Source organism: Melozone crissalis, unplaced genomic scaffold, assembly GCF_028551555.1.
Source record: "Melozone crissalis strain CALT ecotype California unplaced genomic scaffold, PUWL_Pcris_2 ptg000036l_1, whole genome shotgun sequence".
Taxonomy (NCBI): Eukaryota; Metazoa; Chordata; class Aves; order Passeriformes; family Passerellidae; genus Melozone; species Melozone crissalis.
In genome coordinates this window covers 4,267,511-4,281,280 of record NW_026535814.1, presented here as the reverse complement: position 1 = coordinate 4,281,280, position 13,770 = coordinate 4,267,511, and the positions used below count along the sequence as shown (strand labels likewise).

Sequence of the window (13,770 nt, the reverse complement as noted above, 5' to 3'; positions counted from 1 at the left end):
ACCAATTTGGAGACATCTTTGGTGTTGTGACATTATAGATTATGAAGTACAGCCTTTAGTATTATATAGGGAGATAATATTGTGATCTATTAAGTTTTAATGTCTTGGGTTTTCATGTATGGAATCTGTTTAATTTATTTCATGCAGTTTCTGGATTTCCTATTTATGTGATTTGAAATTTCAGGTTGTATTTTTAACCTGGGATGCCTCTCAGTTGAGGTGACCCTAGGTAAATGTTACGAAGTTTTGAAGCCATTGAAGTATTTTCTACAATACTTTTAAAATCTGATATAAAGGACACATGATACTGTGTCTCAGTTAACTGCTTATTGGAACTATTTTATTTCAAACAGAGTTTGCATTTTCATAAATTCTTCATTAGATTCCGTATTAGTACCTCTGCTAATGGCAGTGTTTATGTGAGATTTTTTTAAAAGACAAGTTGGAAAAGGGTTTTGCAAGGTAAACTACATTCTTTGTACAGCAAGCTGCTTAAATATTAGAGCAATTAGTCCTAAACACTTCTTGACTATGTTTGTAATAAGGTATTGTTTCATTCCACTTTGTGCTGGAAAACACAGCAGTTTATACCATGAGGGGGTTTTGAGTCTGTGGAAGTCATAGAACTTGCCCAGTGGGTGAGTTCTATTCCTGGGAGACCATCACGAGTTGAGCAGAGTACTAATATGGCCTGGGTGTGAGTTGGAACAGCCAAGAGGTTGCTTCAGCTCACACACAAAGGTACATTCAACCAAACAAAGAAAAAGCAAGACATATGTCTTGCTCACAGTTTTTTTGACAAGCCCCTATGGTAGGATTGGCAAATACCTGATGGAGGATCTCTTACCTGCCTACTGATTTGAGCCCTCCACTTAGCCATTTCTTCCAACAGGGATCACTTATGAAATCCTGGTAACAAGTTGTTTGAGGGTGTTGTTATGCATAACGTGGTCACATTTTTATTATTTTCATCTAGTGTTTGAGTATCAGAGTGGCACATTGTTCCTCAGGTATCAAAGAATTGTAACTGAGTTTCGGACTGCTTGTTTGGAATCCCTGAGGTTACAGTGCATGGTTGCAAATACACAACAACTATCACTCAGACATATCTTAATTTTCATGTTCTGCAGTTTTCTTATGGTATTTAGGGAGTAGATTGCTTTCCACATGTACCCAGTAGATGTTTCCTAGTATATCTAGTACCTTGATCAGATCCTGTGAATAAATGCTTGCGTATTGCACTTAATCATTATGTAATGTCAAATTCTTCTAATTGTAAATGAGAAAATAAGTATAATCAATTTAGTGCACAGAGACAGCAGTTTTCTTACTATAAAGAATATATTTTCATTGCATAGTACCATCTGTTGTTGGTAGCAGAGATACCTTTCTCATTGATAAAAAGGTTGGATTTGGGATTTGAGGAAATCAGAGTCAGGAGAGACAATGGCCCTGTATTTGTTCCAGAGACCATTGTGCCATGTTCCTTTAAAGAAGCCAAATTTAAATAAAAACCCTTATGTTGCTGACAGAAGAATACATTATACATCCCCAATTGAACTGTGTGTTCCTGTCTGTAAGCCAATGCATATTTTCCAGCATGTGGTGTACAGTAAACTAGTTTCATTAGTAAGAAGCAGCAACTGAAATGGAAGTATTAGTCTCCTACCTTTCTACCATGTGGTATACTCAGTGGTATAGTCTTGGAGAAAGTCTGTTTTCCTCCATGATTCTCTTCACTTGAGTGATATGGAATCTTAGAATTATTTCATTTGGAAGGGACCTTAAGGATCATCTCATTCCAACCCCCTGCCATCAGCTAAAACACTTTTCACTGGACCAAGTTGCTCAGAGCCCCATCCAGCCTAGCCCTGGAACAATTCCAAGGGGAGGGGCACCCTCCGCTTCTCTAGGCACCCTGTGCCAGCGCTTTACCCCCCTGCCAGCAAAGATGCAATCTAAACCCACTATCTGAAAGAATGTATCTTCTCCTCAAAGGAGAGGTGCTTCATCCCTCTAATAATTTTCCTGGCCCTCTTCTGGGCTTGCTCCAAAAGATCAATGTCAATCCTGCATTTGCTGTTTTTGCATGAACCAAGGCTAGAACAAGGTAGTTCTGGGAAGAGCAAAAGAATTTTAGTGAATTCGGATACTAGAGAGAGAAGTGATAATGTACCACATTCTTCTAGAAGACAGTACCACCAAGTGTAATCACTGAGATAAAAGGAAAATGGAGTTCACATTGTAAGGGGTCAGCAGTGTCAGAGTTAGATACTTTGGATTTCTGGCAACTGAACAGATATTTGCATACTTCCCAGATTGATTGATTTTCTTACAGAAAGGAGAAAAGCAGTGCACCGTCTAGCAAGGTACAACTTTGGATACAGAGAACGTATTTCTGTGTTATCAAAGTTATGAGGGCTTTGTCATAAATACAGTCAGAGGTTAAAAGTGATGAGACAGCTGAGGTAAATTGAGGAAGTGCTGTCAAGTGTCCTCTATAGCTAGAATTCGAGTGCAGGAGGAGAGGTTATCATTTACGTGCTTTAGCTAGGTCTTTGCTTCATTGATTGACTACCTGTTATGGAAGGCCATGCTAGAATGTGTGAGTTAAAAATCTCCTTCTGAATCTTTGCATTTTTTGCATAGTTTGCTCATAATATTGAAGTATTTGAAAAACATAGCCATTAATAAATGCTCACTTTAGATCTTGAGGTTTAACTACCTATGCCACTTAGGAATTTCAGTTACTGTATTGACATTGATTTGGGTGTACTTTAGTTCCTGTTCCTGTGTTCAGTTACATAAAAATTTGCCAAAGAATAGCCATTCAGGCTGAAAGTTTCCATTTAACTTGCATTTAAAAGGTTTTAAGAAAATTCAATTCAGACATTTCTTAAACTCAAACAAGGTTAAAAACAGGTAATGTCTGATTGTGATGATTTTTAACTTCTTCATTGAGTTTTTCTGTGTCTGTGCTTTGGAGCAACAGCTAGAAGTAAAAGTAGTGGATAGCTGTTGTTCTGGTGCCAGCACAATGCCTTTAATTTGTATAAGCTTTTCAGAAATCTCAGTTGGCATTTTCTCAGTTGAGACTTTTAAGCTCTATTCCCTGTAGTTTCTTGGCTCTCCAAGTGTTTTCCAGCATCAGCTTTTGTAGGCTAGTCTCTCAAGTTACTCTTGAGATGCTTCTGGCTGTTCACCTTGAGAGCAGGGATCCCAGCTGTTCTTCCTGTCAGTTCCTTGTGGGAGTAAAATGAGGAAGGTGGAAGAGGAGCAGTTTGACTGAATTGCAGTGTCTCTGTAGTGAGTCTTTTGGAAAGTGGAAGACAGGTCAAAACAATGGCCTGTGTACAATAGCTAATGCTAACCATAGCTTCCTTTATTAACCTAAGACAATGTTAGCCTTCTCCATCTTCACAGTCAAGCTGATTCTAAGGGTGTTTATTAACCTAAGGTTTTGTTGCTGCTCTTTCCATGTTGTTATTAAGCAGACAGTGAGCATTGTCTTTTGGACAGTCTTATTTTACTGTTCCTTTGGAGATGACACAACAAAATATGTAATTCAGATGCCTTTCTCTCAGGGGTTTTCTCCTCCCAATTTCATCATTATCAGCTTGCAAATAAGGCCGTTGTTTGTTAGGTTTTTGGCACTTAAGATTTTTTATCTCTGTGTGCACTGCAGATTTGACACAGGTACGCTAGAACACCGTTGCTGGTGGATATATAGCTGCCTACCCCACTGTTCATCTAAAGGAATACATCATGCCCTATCACAGCTTGTCTGGATTTTATCCTAAAAACCAGTATAAAGATAATGCAAAAGATGGATTTTTTTCCCCCCTTTACAATAAGAGTGGTAAAACATGGAAACACATTGCCACAGAGGTGGTAGATGTCCGATGCCTGACAACACTCAAAGTCAGTTCAGACAGGGTTCTGAGCAACTTGGTCTGGTTGAACATGTCCCTGCTGAGTGCTGGGTACTTGGGCTAAATGCATTTTAAAGGTCCCTTCCAGCCCAAACCATTGTGTGATTCTGTGGCTGCAGATTCTATGGCAAAGCCTTTCAATGCTGCCTCATGAGGAGATCAGGATGCATTGCGGAAATTGTGGACATGTGGCATGAATATAAACTGAATGTTGTGAAAGAGAGCTACAAATTGATTAAAATGATGTTGTACAGGACATTGTAGAAGCACAAACCCTTAATGTGCGTTACTTTTGCCATGACTTTTTTTAATCTTTATGTCAGTAATTTTTACTGGCCCAACGGGATAAACAATTACTGTCATTCTACTCCAGAAGTCTAGTGTGAGAAACAGCATCATAAGCATAAAAAAAGCTACCTATAGGCATAGTACTGTTTTTAAAAAATGCTCAGGGAGAGAAGGCATCTGTTCTCATTAAATACAACAGAATATTTAAATATGTTAAGAATCTGGTTTAAGAACCAAAGTTTCCCTGGTTTTGAATGACTGCATAGTCCTGGGCAGTGTAGGCAGCCAGTTCTGGGTCTTATGTATTTCATTCTGGTCTTTTTTCAGCTGAGGGGAATTGTGGCAGGGTGTGCAATAGGGACAGATAATGTTGCTCTGAGAATGCTACTTAGTGCCTGGTGTTCTGCACCACAATGCTTTTTTCCTCTTCATTGTTTAGTGGCTCAATTTGTCATTCCCTCTACTACACTGCATTTTTAAAGAGAATACTATTCATCTTCTTGCAGGTAATAGAAAAACTGAAAAATTGGAAGGAGAAAGAAAAGATAGCTGAATGTTGGCACCTTTAGATCGCCTTCTAAGAAAATAAATTCTCCCTGTTGTAGATATAGAGGAAGCAGGAAAACTGCAATCCCTGTAGATTTGCCCTAGTCCTAGAAGATAAATGTGTATTAATGTCACAGTGAGGATAGAAATGGCATCATTTTCACCTTGCAGGTGGACAGGAATCCCTTAAAGGAATACTTATCTGTGTAATCAGGCCCTTACTTTGCAACTCACCAGCCATCCAACTGTTTGGAATTCCTGAAAAATACTCATAAACTCTCAGTGAATTCCAAGACTGGGATAGTAGACAAATTAATAACAACAGAAGCACATGGAATAGCTTCAATAGGAACTGAAAGTCTAGAGGAATTTCCAGTTTGAGCAGCAGTTAGTGAAATTTAGTAGAGATTTTCAGCAAGCCAAAAGTTTGATTTCTTCTCCTTTGCACTCATTAGGATACAGTAGTTGATGGTCATAAAAATTGCCTCTGTGTGAAATGTACTCATTCATCTTCCCTTAAGTTTCATATAACAGAATATTATCATATATTGTTACAGTCTGCTTATGGCAAACCTCCCAGGTGTATAAATAATATCATACAGCTTTTCTGTAAAATTGGAACATGTATTTTGAGTGGAGCAAAGGAAAGTAGAGATGATAAATGAAAGTTGTTTTGCTTTGGATACTTTTCAGCTTACATGACCTTGTATCCTTACATCCTGGTAAATGTCTGATGTGTGACTTTGTTTTATCCCTATTTCATAGTCCGTTTCTGACCTGGAGAGACGTACAGCACATTATTGTCAGGACTTCACGTGCAGGACATCTGAATGCTAATGACTGGAAAACCAATGCAGCTGGTTATAAGGGTGAGAGCTTTCTTTCTTCTTTGCTATCACAAGCAATCTAATATTTGATAATTTTATTTGACACTATGCTGTGCATAGTTTGGAGACCTTTCAGCCTTGATCTGAAGGGGCCTCTCTTCTCTCATACAAGGAAAACCTTTTAGAATGACTAATGCACAAAACTGTTGAGTGTGAAATACATTGGCCCAATCTTCTTAGTTCCTTTCAGTTCCATATCATACACACTGCTGCCAGAAAACTAAGCAAATTTTTGGCGTTTTTCTTTTTATATCTAGTATTCTGATAAAGTAGTATAGAGTTGAAGATGTAGCAGTTCTGGATTCCAGCCATGTTCTCACTCAGAATTATTGTCAGTTTCAATTTTAAATGATGAAACAGTATTTTCAAATTTCATTTTTATATGATAAATCTTACATTATTTATATGTGAGAATTCTGTCAGATTTTGGATAAAATTGAATTTTGAGCTGTCATGACTATTCCTGAGACATGTAATCATTTTTCAGTGACCTGTCGGGTAGATTTCTAAAATTTTGTACTGTCTCTAAAATTTGATAAAAGCTACATCCTAAAACATTTTTTCACTTTTGCAATGCAAGCAGAAGTAAATAATTGTGCCCTTAAATAGGATATATATTTTCAGGATGGGTTAAAATGGAATCTTGAATCTGTACATTTTATTTCAGCACAGTTTTTCTTCTGATTCCTATTCACTACATTCTTTCTGCTTTCACTTTGGATTGTATCCTAAACAAAACCCTGGAATGGCTTATTTCTGGTTCTGTTTTCATAAGAATTCCACCCAATACTGACATACCTCTTATAAGATGAGAGTTGATCTGTTTGTGCTTGAATCTCCTGAGATAAAATGTAATATACAAGAGTTATCAAATCTTTGCCCTGGTTTCACTTTAAAACTGAAGCCTATATTTAATCTATTTTGGATCAAGGCACTGCTACTGTAGAGCATCTTTAATATATAATTCTGACCTATGCCATTGTTGCAATGGCATAGAAACCAAACCAAAAAAAACCCTTTTTATTTTTATATCCAAACCAGTCTCTAACTACAGAGAATGTGTTTAGAAATAGATATTTAATCAGGACCTCCTAATCATATGAAGGTCCTGATGTTCAAGAGCCTGGTTTTATCCCATTTACAATTGTATGCCACACAAAAAACATAAATAGATACTTCCTTAATTGCAATAACATTACAGTATTTGTTATTGCAAAACATCTCCCAGGATTTAAAAGTTTTATCAGGAGATGGTGACTCTATCATCAGTTTATTGGGGCTATATGAGGGTTAAAGACTACTTTTGAAGTAACATAAAGCAGAGCTAATTTTTTTCATATCTTACTTCCAAAATTCTATATTTTTAATGTCTTTCCACTTGTTGCCCAAGAGAGGCAAACACCCTGTGAGTCATTTCACAGCAGCTGTCACTCATTATCAAAAGACAGGTCACACTAAGGTCACACCAGCAGCGGCACTGGCAGCAGGACTTACACTGCTGAATCACTGTGCTACCCCTGCTTGTTCTGAATCCTTGGAACCATTTTTCTATGCATGTATGTAACTATGTAACACATATATAGTAAGGAAAAGGGATGAAAAAAGGTTTTGTCTCCACTCATGGAAAGTCACAAACATAGATAAGCTCAACTTGGTAACTTGGATTCAGGAAAAACAACTTGAACTGGCTGAACTCTGCTGTAGACTCTGGTGAAATTGAAAAAGAGGAAGATGAGCTAAATGCTTGACCTCTGCACAGCTCAGGAATCAACCTTAACCCAAATAAAAGCATTAGTTTTAGCTAAATTATTTTGGCAACTTAGGTTGAACACATGGTTCCAATAAAAATACATCTCTTTTTAAACTCCTGTTGGTTTTGGAAGAAGGAGAAGCAAAAGATTTAATTTAAATCACAACATCCGAACTTGAATTCAAAAGGGGATTTGCACACCACTGCTGGCAAGACTGAAAGAGGTTTTTTTATTGCACGTGGCAATATTTAGTATAATATTACACTATTATCCTTCACTATCGCCAAGAGTAACAATTAAAGTATGGTTTTTCATAGATGAACCACTCTGATCAGACTGTGTTCCTTAAGGAATTGTATCATAATCTTGTTGATAACAAGATCCATGGTTCTTCCACAGCATGTTCTTAAGAGGGGGTGAAAGATTTTTTAAAATTATCTACAGCAGACAGTCACAAGAAACAATCTACCTATCTTCAGTGCATACTGGTGGAGAAAGAGGAAAACAAGAATAAAGAGAAAAATAGGTCTGCCGCTTTAAAAATAAGAACTGAAAGGGTGGAAAACAGCAAAAACCTGAAAAAACCTTTCACTCAACAAAGGGTCAGCAAGAGCTGGTAGTTGAAAGTGGGTCAGCATGCCCACTTTCAGAGGGCTGTTTTGCTGGTCTGCATGGCAACCCTCTCCCTTGCCATAGTCCCTGGCAGTGTTTTGCCATTGCAGAACACACAGAAAGAGCTCACAGATGTCATTACTGGTTTCAAGATCTCCTTTTTTTACTCCTTACATTTATACAAAGAAGGATTAATTCATGAAAAACACTTAGGACAGCGAGTGATTTGCTAAAGCAGTGCTTGTTATTTGTTTAATTTTCTGGCAAGTAAACAGTGCTCATTAAATTCATGTCAATAGAATTAACTCAGGAATGAGCAAGAATTTTTACTTGGTAGGGGTTTTTTTTTTGTTTTCTTGTCAGACAGCATGCATCTTTTCTCAGGAACTTGTTATTTTGTAGTCTAAAAAGAAAGACTTGAATACTCAGGCTATTCTCTGTTTAGTCAATTGTACATATAATTTGTCAATAGAGGGATTTTTAATAATTAAAGCAGTTAATTAGCTGATTTTATGAAAAAATACGTGAGAGCATCTGTTTTTGTGAAGATATCAAAACTGTTGATCTGTTTCTGCTATGGCAGATTGGATACAAATTCTTGTTCTGTCAGCTGTTTAGTCAACAACAGAGCATGCAAGTGCATTCATAACAAGGAAACTGCATTAATGCTGACTTGTCTCTGAGTTGAAAGATAGAGAATGAAACACTGCAGTTTTAAGAACAAGATCAAATCATATAAACAGTTCTTTGTCCGCAAGTGAAGGTCCACATACTGTGAAATTCTGTCTGGAGAAATAGACCATTCATAGGGAGTACTACTGATTTGCAGGGAAATTTCTGGAGAATGCACTTCACTCTTCCTGGCTCTGAAGCACAGAAAATAACACTTCAGTATGCTGAAATAAAATTCTACTGAAAAATGAGATAAAATGAAATTAAATTCTACCTAGTTTTTTCATTTTTGGGGCATTCCTGGGCCCTAGAGGAGACACTTTTCCTAGAGAAATCAAATTGCCTCAATTTCCAGGGAGTAAAAACAGAGTTATGTCACATCCCTTTAGGTTAGCTAAAGTATCTGCTGCTTTCATTGAAGAGTGACCACTGAAAAGGATTAGTCACTTAATGTTTTTGAGCCTTTTAATATAATTGCTTAATATTTCATAAAACTGGTGATTATATTAGTTGTGAGCAGAGCATTCGCAGAGCATTAATCTGGGAGTGAGAATGAGGTGAGTATATATAGGCTTCTATTCAGGGGACCTAGACTGGACAGATTTATCAGTAGCCAGGCAGGAATTCAGAAATGACGAAGATATCTTTACAACATGTGCATTTCCGAGAAGACAATAAACTGTTCATAAACACTGTACTGCATGTTTTCAATAACTTTAAAATGTAAATAAATTTTAAATTATATTTTTAATACATTGTCAGAAGCTGGCATAAGACTTTTGGAAAACAGCGAGCTCATAACTCATAAATGGTTATGTCAAACAATCAAAGCTGTTCATCTATAAAAAGATTTCTACTCTTACAGATACTCCCTGGTATTTTCACACGGTACTGTCAGCCAATATCAACTCCTATACACCCCTAATGCTCATACACACAGTGGATGGAGCAAGTGAAACTGAAGTTTTGAGTTTAGCTATTGTAATATGCCAGCTTTCTTTAGTTGTCAATAAGACACCAAACACATGAAGTTGCGTTGGTCTGTGTAGGAGAGAGGAATACCTGCTACCTGTGCTAGCGAGACTAGTGGATTTTTGTCCTTGAAATATTAAAGGATGACCAGCCTGGCTGAACAGTAGCTTTGGCTGGAACTCAGGAGAAAAGAAAGCAGTTTATCATCTTAGGGAGACTACTCAGGCAGGATATTCCAAAGAAGCACAAAGGTGTCATGAGTTTATGCATTGAGAAAACTGGAAGGGCCAAAGCCCAACTAGACTACAATTTGGCTCCTGAGTAAAAGGCAATTAGGAAATGTTTCTAAAAATACATTGTATTGTACAAATACATTGTATTTCTATGAATACAATGTATAAATGCATTGTTCCTACAAACAAAGGGAGGGTTAAGGGTGGTCTCCATCCTTTATTGGTTGTAGGGGGAAAGACAATAACAAAGGATGAGGAAACAAATAAAGTAGTTAATACCTTTTTACCTTTTAATACCTCTCCTGTAATAAGACTCATTGTTCTCTGGGTACCTAAACTGGAAGATGGGAATGGGAAAAAGAATTAAACCCGCATAATCCAAGGGGAAATGGTCACACCACTTAGATACATACAATCATATGTTCTCAGTTCTGTATGGGATCCACACAAAGGCACTGAGGGAGCTGGTGCAAGAGCTCACCACTCAGTCATTTACCCGCCATCCTGGTTAACCAGAGAGGTCCCAGTTGAAGGGTCTAGAAAAAGGATCTGTCAATCTGACCTCTGTGCCAGGGAAGGTCATGGGCTAGATCATCTTGAGTGCCATCATGTGACACGTACTGAGCAACCTTTGACACCGTTTCCCTTCTGGACAAACTGGCTGCCCATGGTTCAGATGGATGCACAGTTCACTGGATGAAAAAATGACTGAAAGCCCAGAGAGTAGTGGGGATTGAGTTAAATTCTGCTGCAAATACTGGTATTCCCCAGAACTGAGTACTGGGGCCGGTTCTGTTTAATGTCTTTATCAATAACCTGGACAAGGAAATCAAGTGCACCCTCATTCAGTTTGCAGATGGTACCAAGTTGGATGGAAATGCTGATCAGCTGGAGAGGAAGGAAGGCTCTGCAGAGGAATCTGGTCAGGCTGGATTAATGGGCCAATTTGTGAAATGCAACAAGGTGGCATTCTGGGTTCTGCTCTTGGGTCACAACAACCCTTGTGCAGCACTTCAGGCCAGGAGAACAGTGGCTGGGAAGCTGCCTGACATAAAAGAACCTGGGGTGCTTATCAACATTAGCAGAGTTGGAACATGAGCCAGTAGTTGCCCAGGTTGCCAGGAAAGCCAGTGACATCCCAGTTTGGATCAGGAGTGTGGCCAGCAGGACTGGAGCAGCCACGATTCTCCTTTACTTGGCGGTGGTGAGGCTGCACGGCAAGTCCTGTGTTAAGCTTTGGAGCCCTCACAACAAGACATTGAGGGCAGGAGCATGTCCAGAAAAAGGCAACAGAACTATTGGGTCTGATGAGAAGCTGTTGAGGGAGCTCTTGTTTTTTCTCACATGTAAGAGGCCAAGCACAAGAAGAATTGTGACAGGGAGGTTTAGATTGGATATTAGGGAAAATTTCTTCTATGAAAGGGTTGTCAAGCATTGGAACAGACTTCCCAGGCAAGTGGTGGAATCATCATCCCAGGAAGTGTTTAAAAGATGTATAGATCTGGCATCTGGGGACATGGTTTAGCAGTTGACTTGGCAGTGTCAGGTTAGTGGTTGGAGTCAATCATAAGGATTTTTTCCAGCCCAAATGATTCTGTGATTCTAAGTAGGCTGACAGCAAACATATTCTTGGAAAAGGCAATCTAACTCTATATACATGATTGTCCTTAACAGATTGGTGGATTTAAAGTCTGAGAGAGATACTGTCCTCACATAGGTAGGCATTAGCCTTCTGTTAGCTGAACTGATTAGATTAATCTGAACTTTTTGCATCATAGCTCCTGACTGAAAGTTGTTTGAAGTCAGCGCAGTATTTAGTTTAGCACCAGGAAAGGATAGAAGTAAACAAGCTACAATTATAGCTTGTCTAACAGTGGCTGAAAGTGTCTCCCCCAGCACTGATAGAACATGTATGATTGGAAAGATCTGTGTCCTCAAGAATCTCATCCACATTTAAATACCAGATGAGTCACAGATCAATATCATAACTTTTATAAGTGCTTCGTACAGAAATCCTTGCTGCAGCTAGAGAAAATATGTGTGGTTGAAATTGGAAATTAAGATAGCTGAGGAAAGGTGGAATAAAAACATGCGTGTTTTAGCAGCAAGTCTAAAATTACTGTCTTTTCACTGGATGGTCACTGTGATCTTTCCAGGTGACTCTTGTTTACTTATTGCATACAGCAGTTCAATTTCTGTCTATAAATAAAATTTTCTTTAACTTAGTATTAAAATTGCATTAGGGTTTTTTTCAGGTATGTTAAACCCAAGCAAATTGCCAGGTAACTGAGTTCTGCTTGCCTTGAGTAAGAACTGAAATACCTCTTTAGGATTTGGGGAAAGGAGCTGGAAAATATCTTGAATTATGCAGCCTAAATTGTAATTTTTTTTTCTTCCTGACAAAACTGAAGTTACAGACAATATTGTTTCCAGTTGAAAGACATATAAGGCCAGAAATTTGTCAGTACAGTTCCAGAAACGAGGATGTACAAAGTAGGAGAGGGAATCTTTCAGAGAAGCCAGGCAGGCATTATTACTTTTCCCAGCCTCAAATTCTTCATCATCAGTGCTTCTCATTTACTTTTTGGATCTGCAACACTGATTTCTGTTCCCTCTGAAAAGTAAGGAATGAAGCTGTAAAAATGTAAAAACAGAGTTCAAGCAGAAGGTTCAAGCCTGAGTTGGGATACATAAAGGAAAATGGATGGACATCCATCATGATTTTGTCTTAGAGTTGATTGCTTTCCTGGGGTCATATATTGTAAGTCAAAATTACACATATTCTGAAGTGTACATTAAATGGCTCTAAACTGGGAGTAACAGCAGGCAAAAGGCAAAATTAGGCTTTAATGTTCTTCTATAATTGCACTCAGAATTGTCACCAAAGCATGGTCAGCATAGCAGACAAAGAATTTAAATTAGTGCCTCAGCTCAACAACTGAGATAACTTCCTGTCTGTTTGTCTTAGATGTAAAGGTATACACAATTTCTCTGCAGCTCTCTAGTATTCCAAACATTGCCAAGTGGACTGACAGCTCTAACAGGATGCACACCATGAGAATGATAACCTTTGACATTGTTTCCTTTTAACAAGCCAAACTCAGACATTTATGAAAACCCTGTAAAGAACTGGGGCACAGGGAGGAAGCGGAGGTTTGAAAGTCTTCCCCTGTGGACTCATAACCATAAGAGTCTTGCACTTACTGTGAAATGTAAATTTCTATTTTGCAGTATTAAGAAAGAAAAACTGGGATCGATAAATTTCAAAAATTACTCATAAACTGATAAAATTCTCCAAAGCAGAAGGTTTTAATTGCAGACATTGAACACTGATTTTTAAAAGAAAAGTCCTTGGAAGTTACATGACCTCTTTATGTACTAATTCTCAATGTGGTACGCTTGTAAGAATGTTCTAAGCAAATATCTGTCCTGCTTGTATCCATCCGTAGCAATAGTGAACATCTTTTGAGTGTGGTAGGTCTGTCTTTTTAAAAAAACGACAAGCAATTGCCTTTATGAACACCAAAGCTCTTCTTCACTGCTGTTGCATTGCTATAATGCCTTTCAGTAGTTACAAAACTGGCAGTTGTTTTATTATCAGAGTGTGTGCACTTTAATGGAACTAGGATTCAGGCCAGTTGGGAAACAGATAACACTATCTTCAATGTAGTATTTTAATGTACCCCATCAGGATGTAGAATTTCATGTAATAATAGGGAAAAATAAGAGTCTACATAGGACAACTCAGCTCAGTTAGATGCCTGAAGTTATTTATAACAGTATCCTTTTTGCCCTCCAGAAAAATCAGCTTTTGAGGATTTGCTTTTAAGTCAGGGGATGAAGAACCTCACCCACTACTCTGACATTACTGGCCAGC

At 38.1% G+C, this 13,770-nt stretch overlaps 1 protein-coding gene across 2 annotated transcripts in view; it reads left to right on the top strand.

Moving 5' to 3' along the window:
• Positions 1-13,770, top strand: part of PCSK5 (proprotein convertase subtilisin/kexin type 5) — a 228,426-nt gene that overhangs the window by 123,418 nt on the left and 91,238 nt on the right. For both annotated transcript variants that reach the window (XM_054283563.1, XM_054283562.1), the window contains exon 10: positions 5,532-5,635. In XM_054283563.1, coding sequence (XP_054139538.1) covers positions 5,532-5,635 — 104 coding nt within the window. The remainder of the gene's footprint in view (positions 1-5,531; positions 5,636-13,770) is intronic.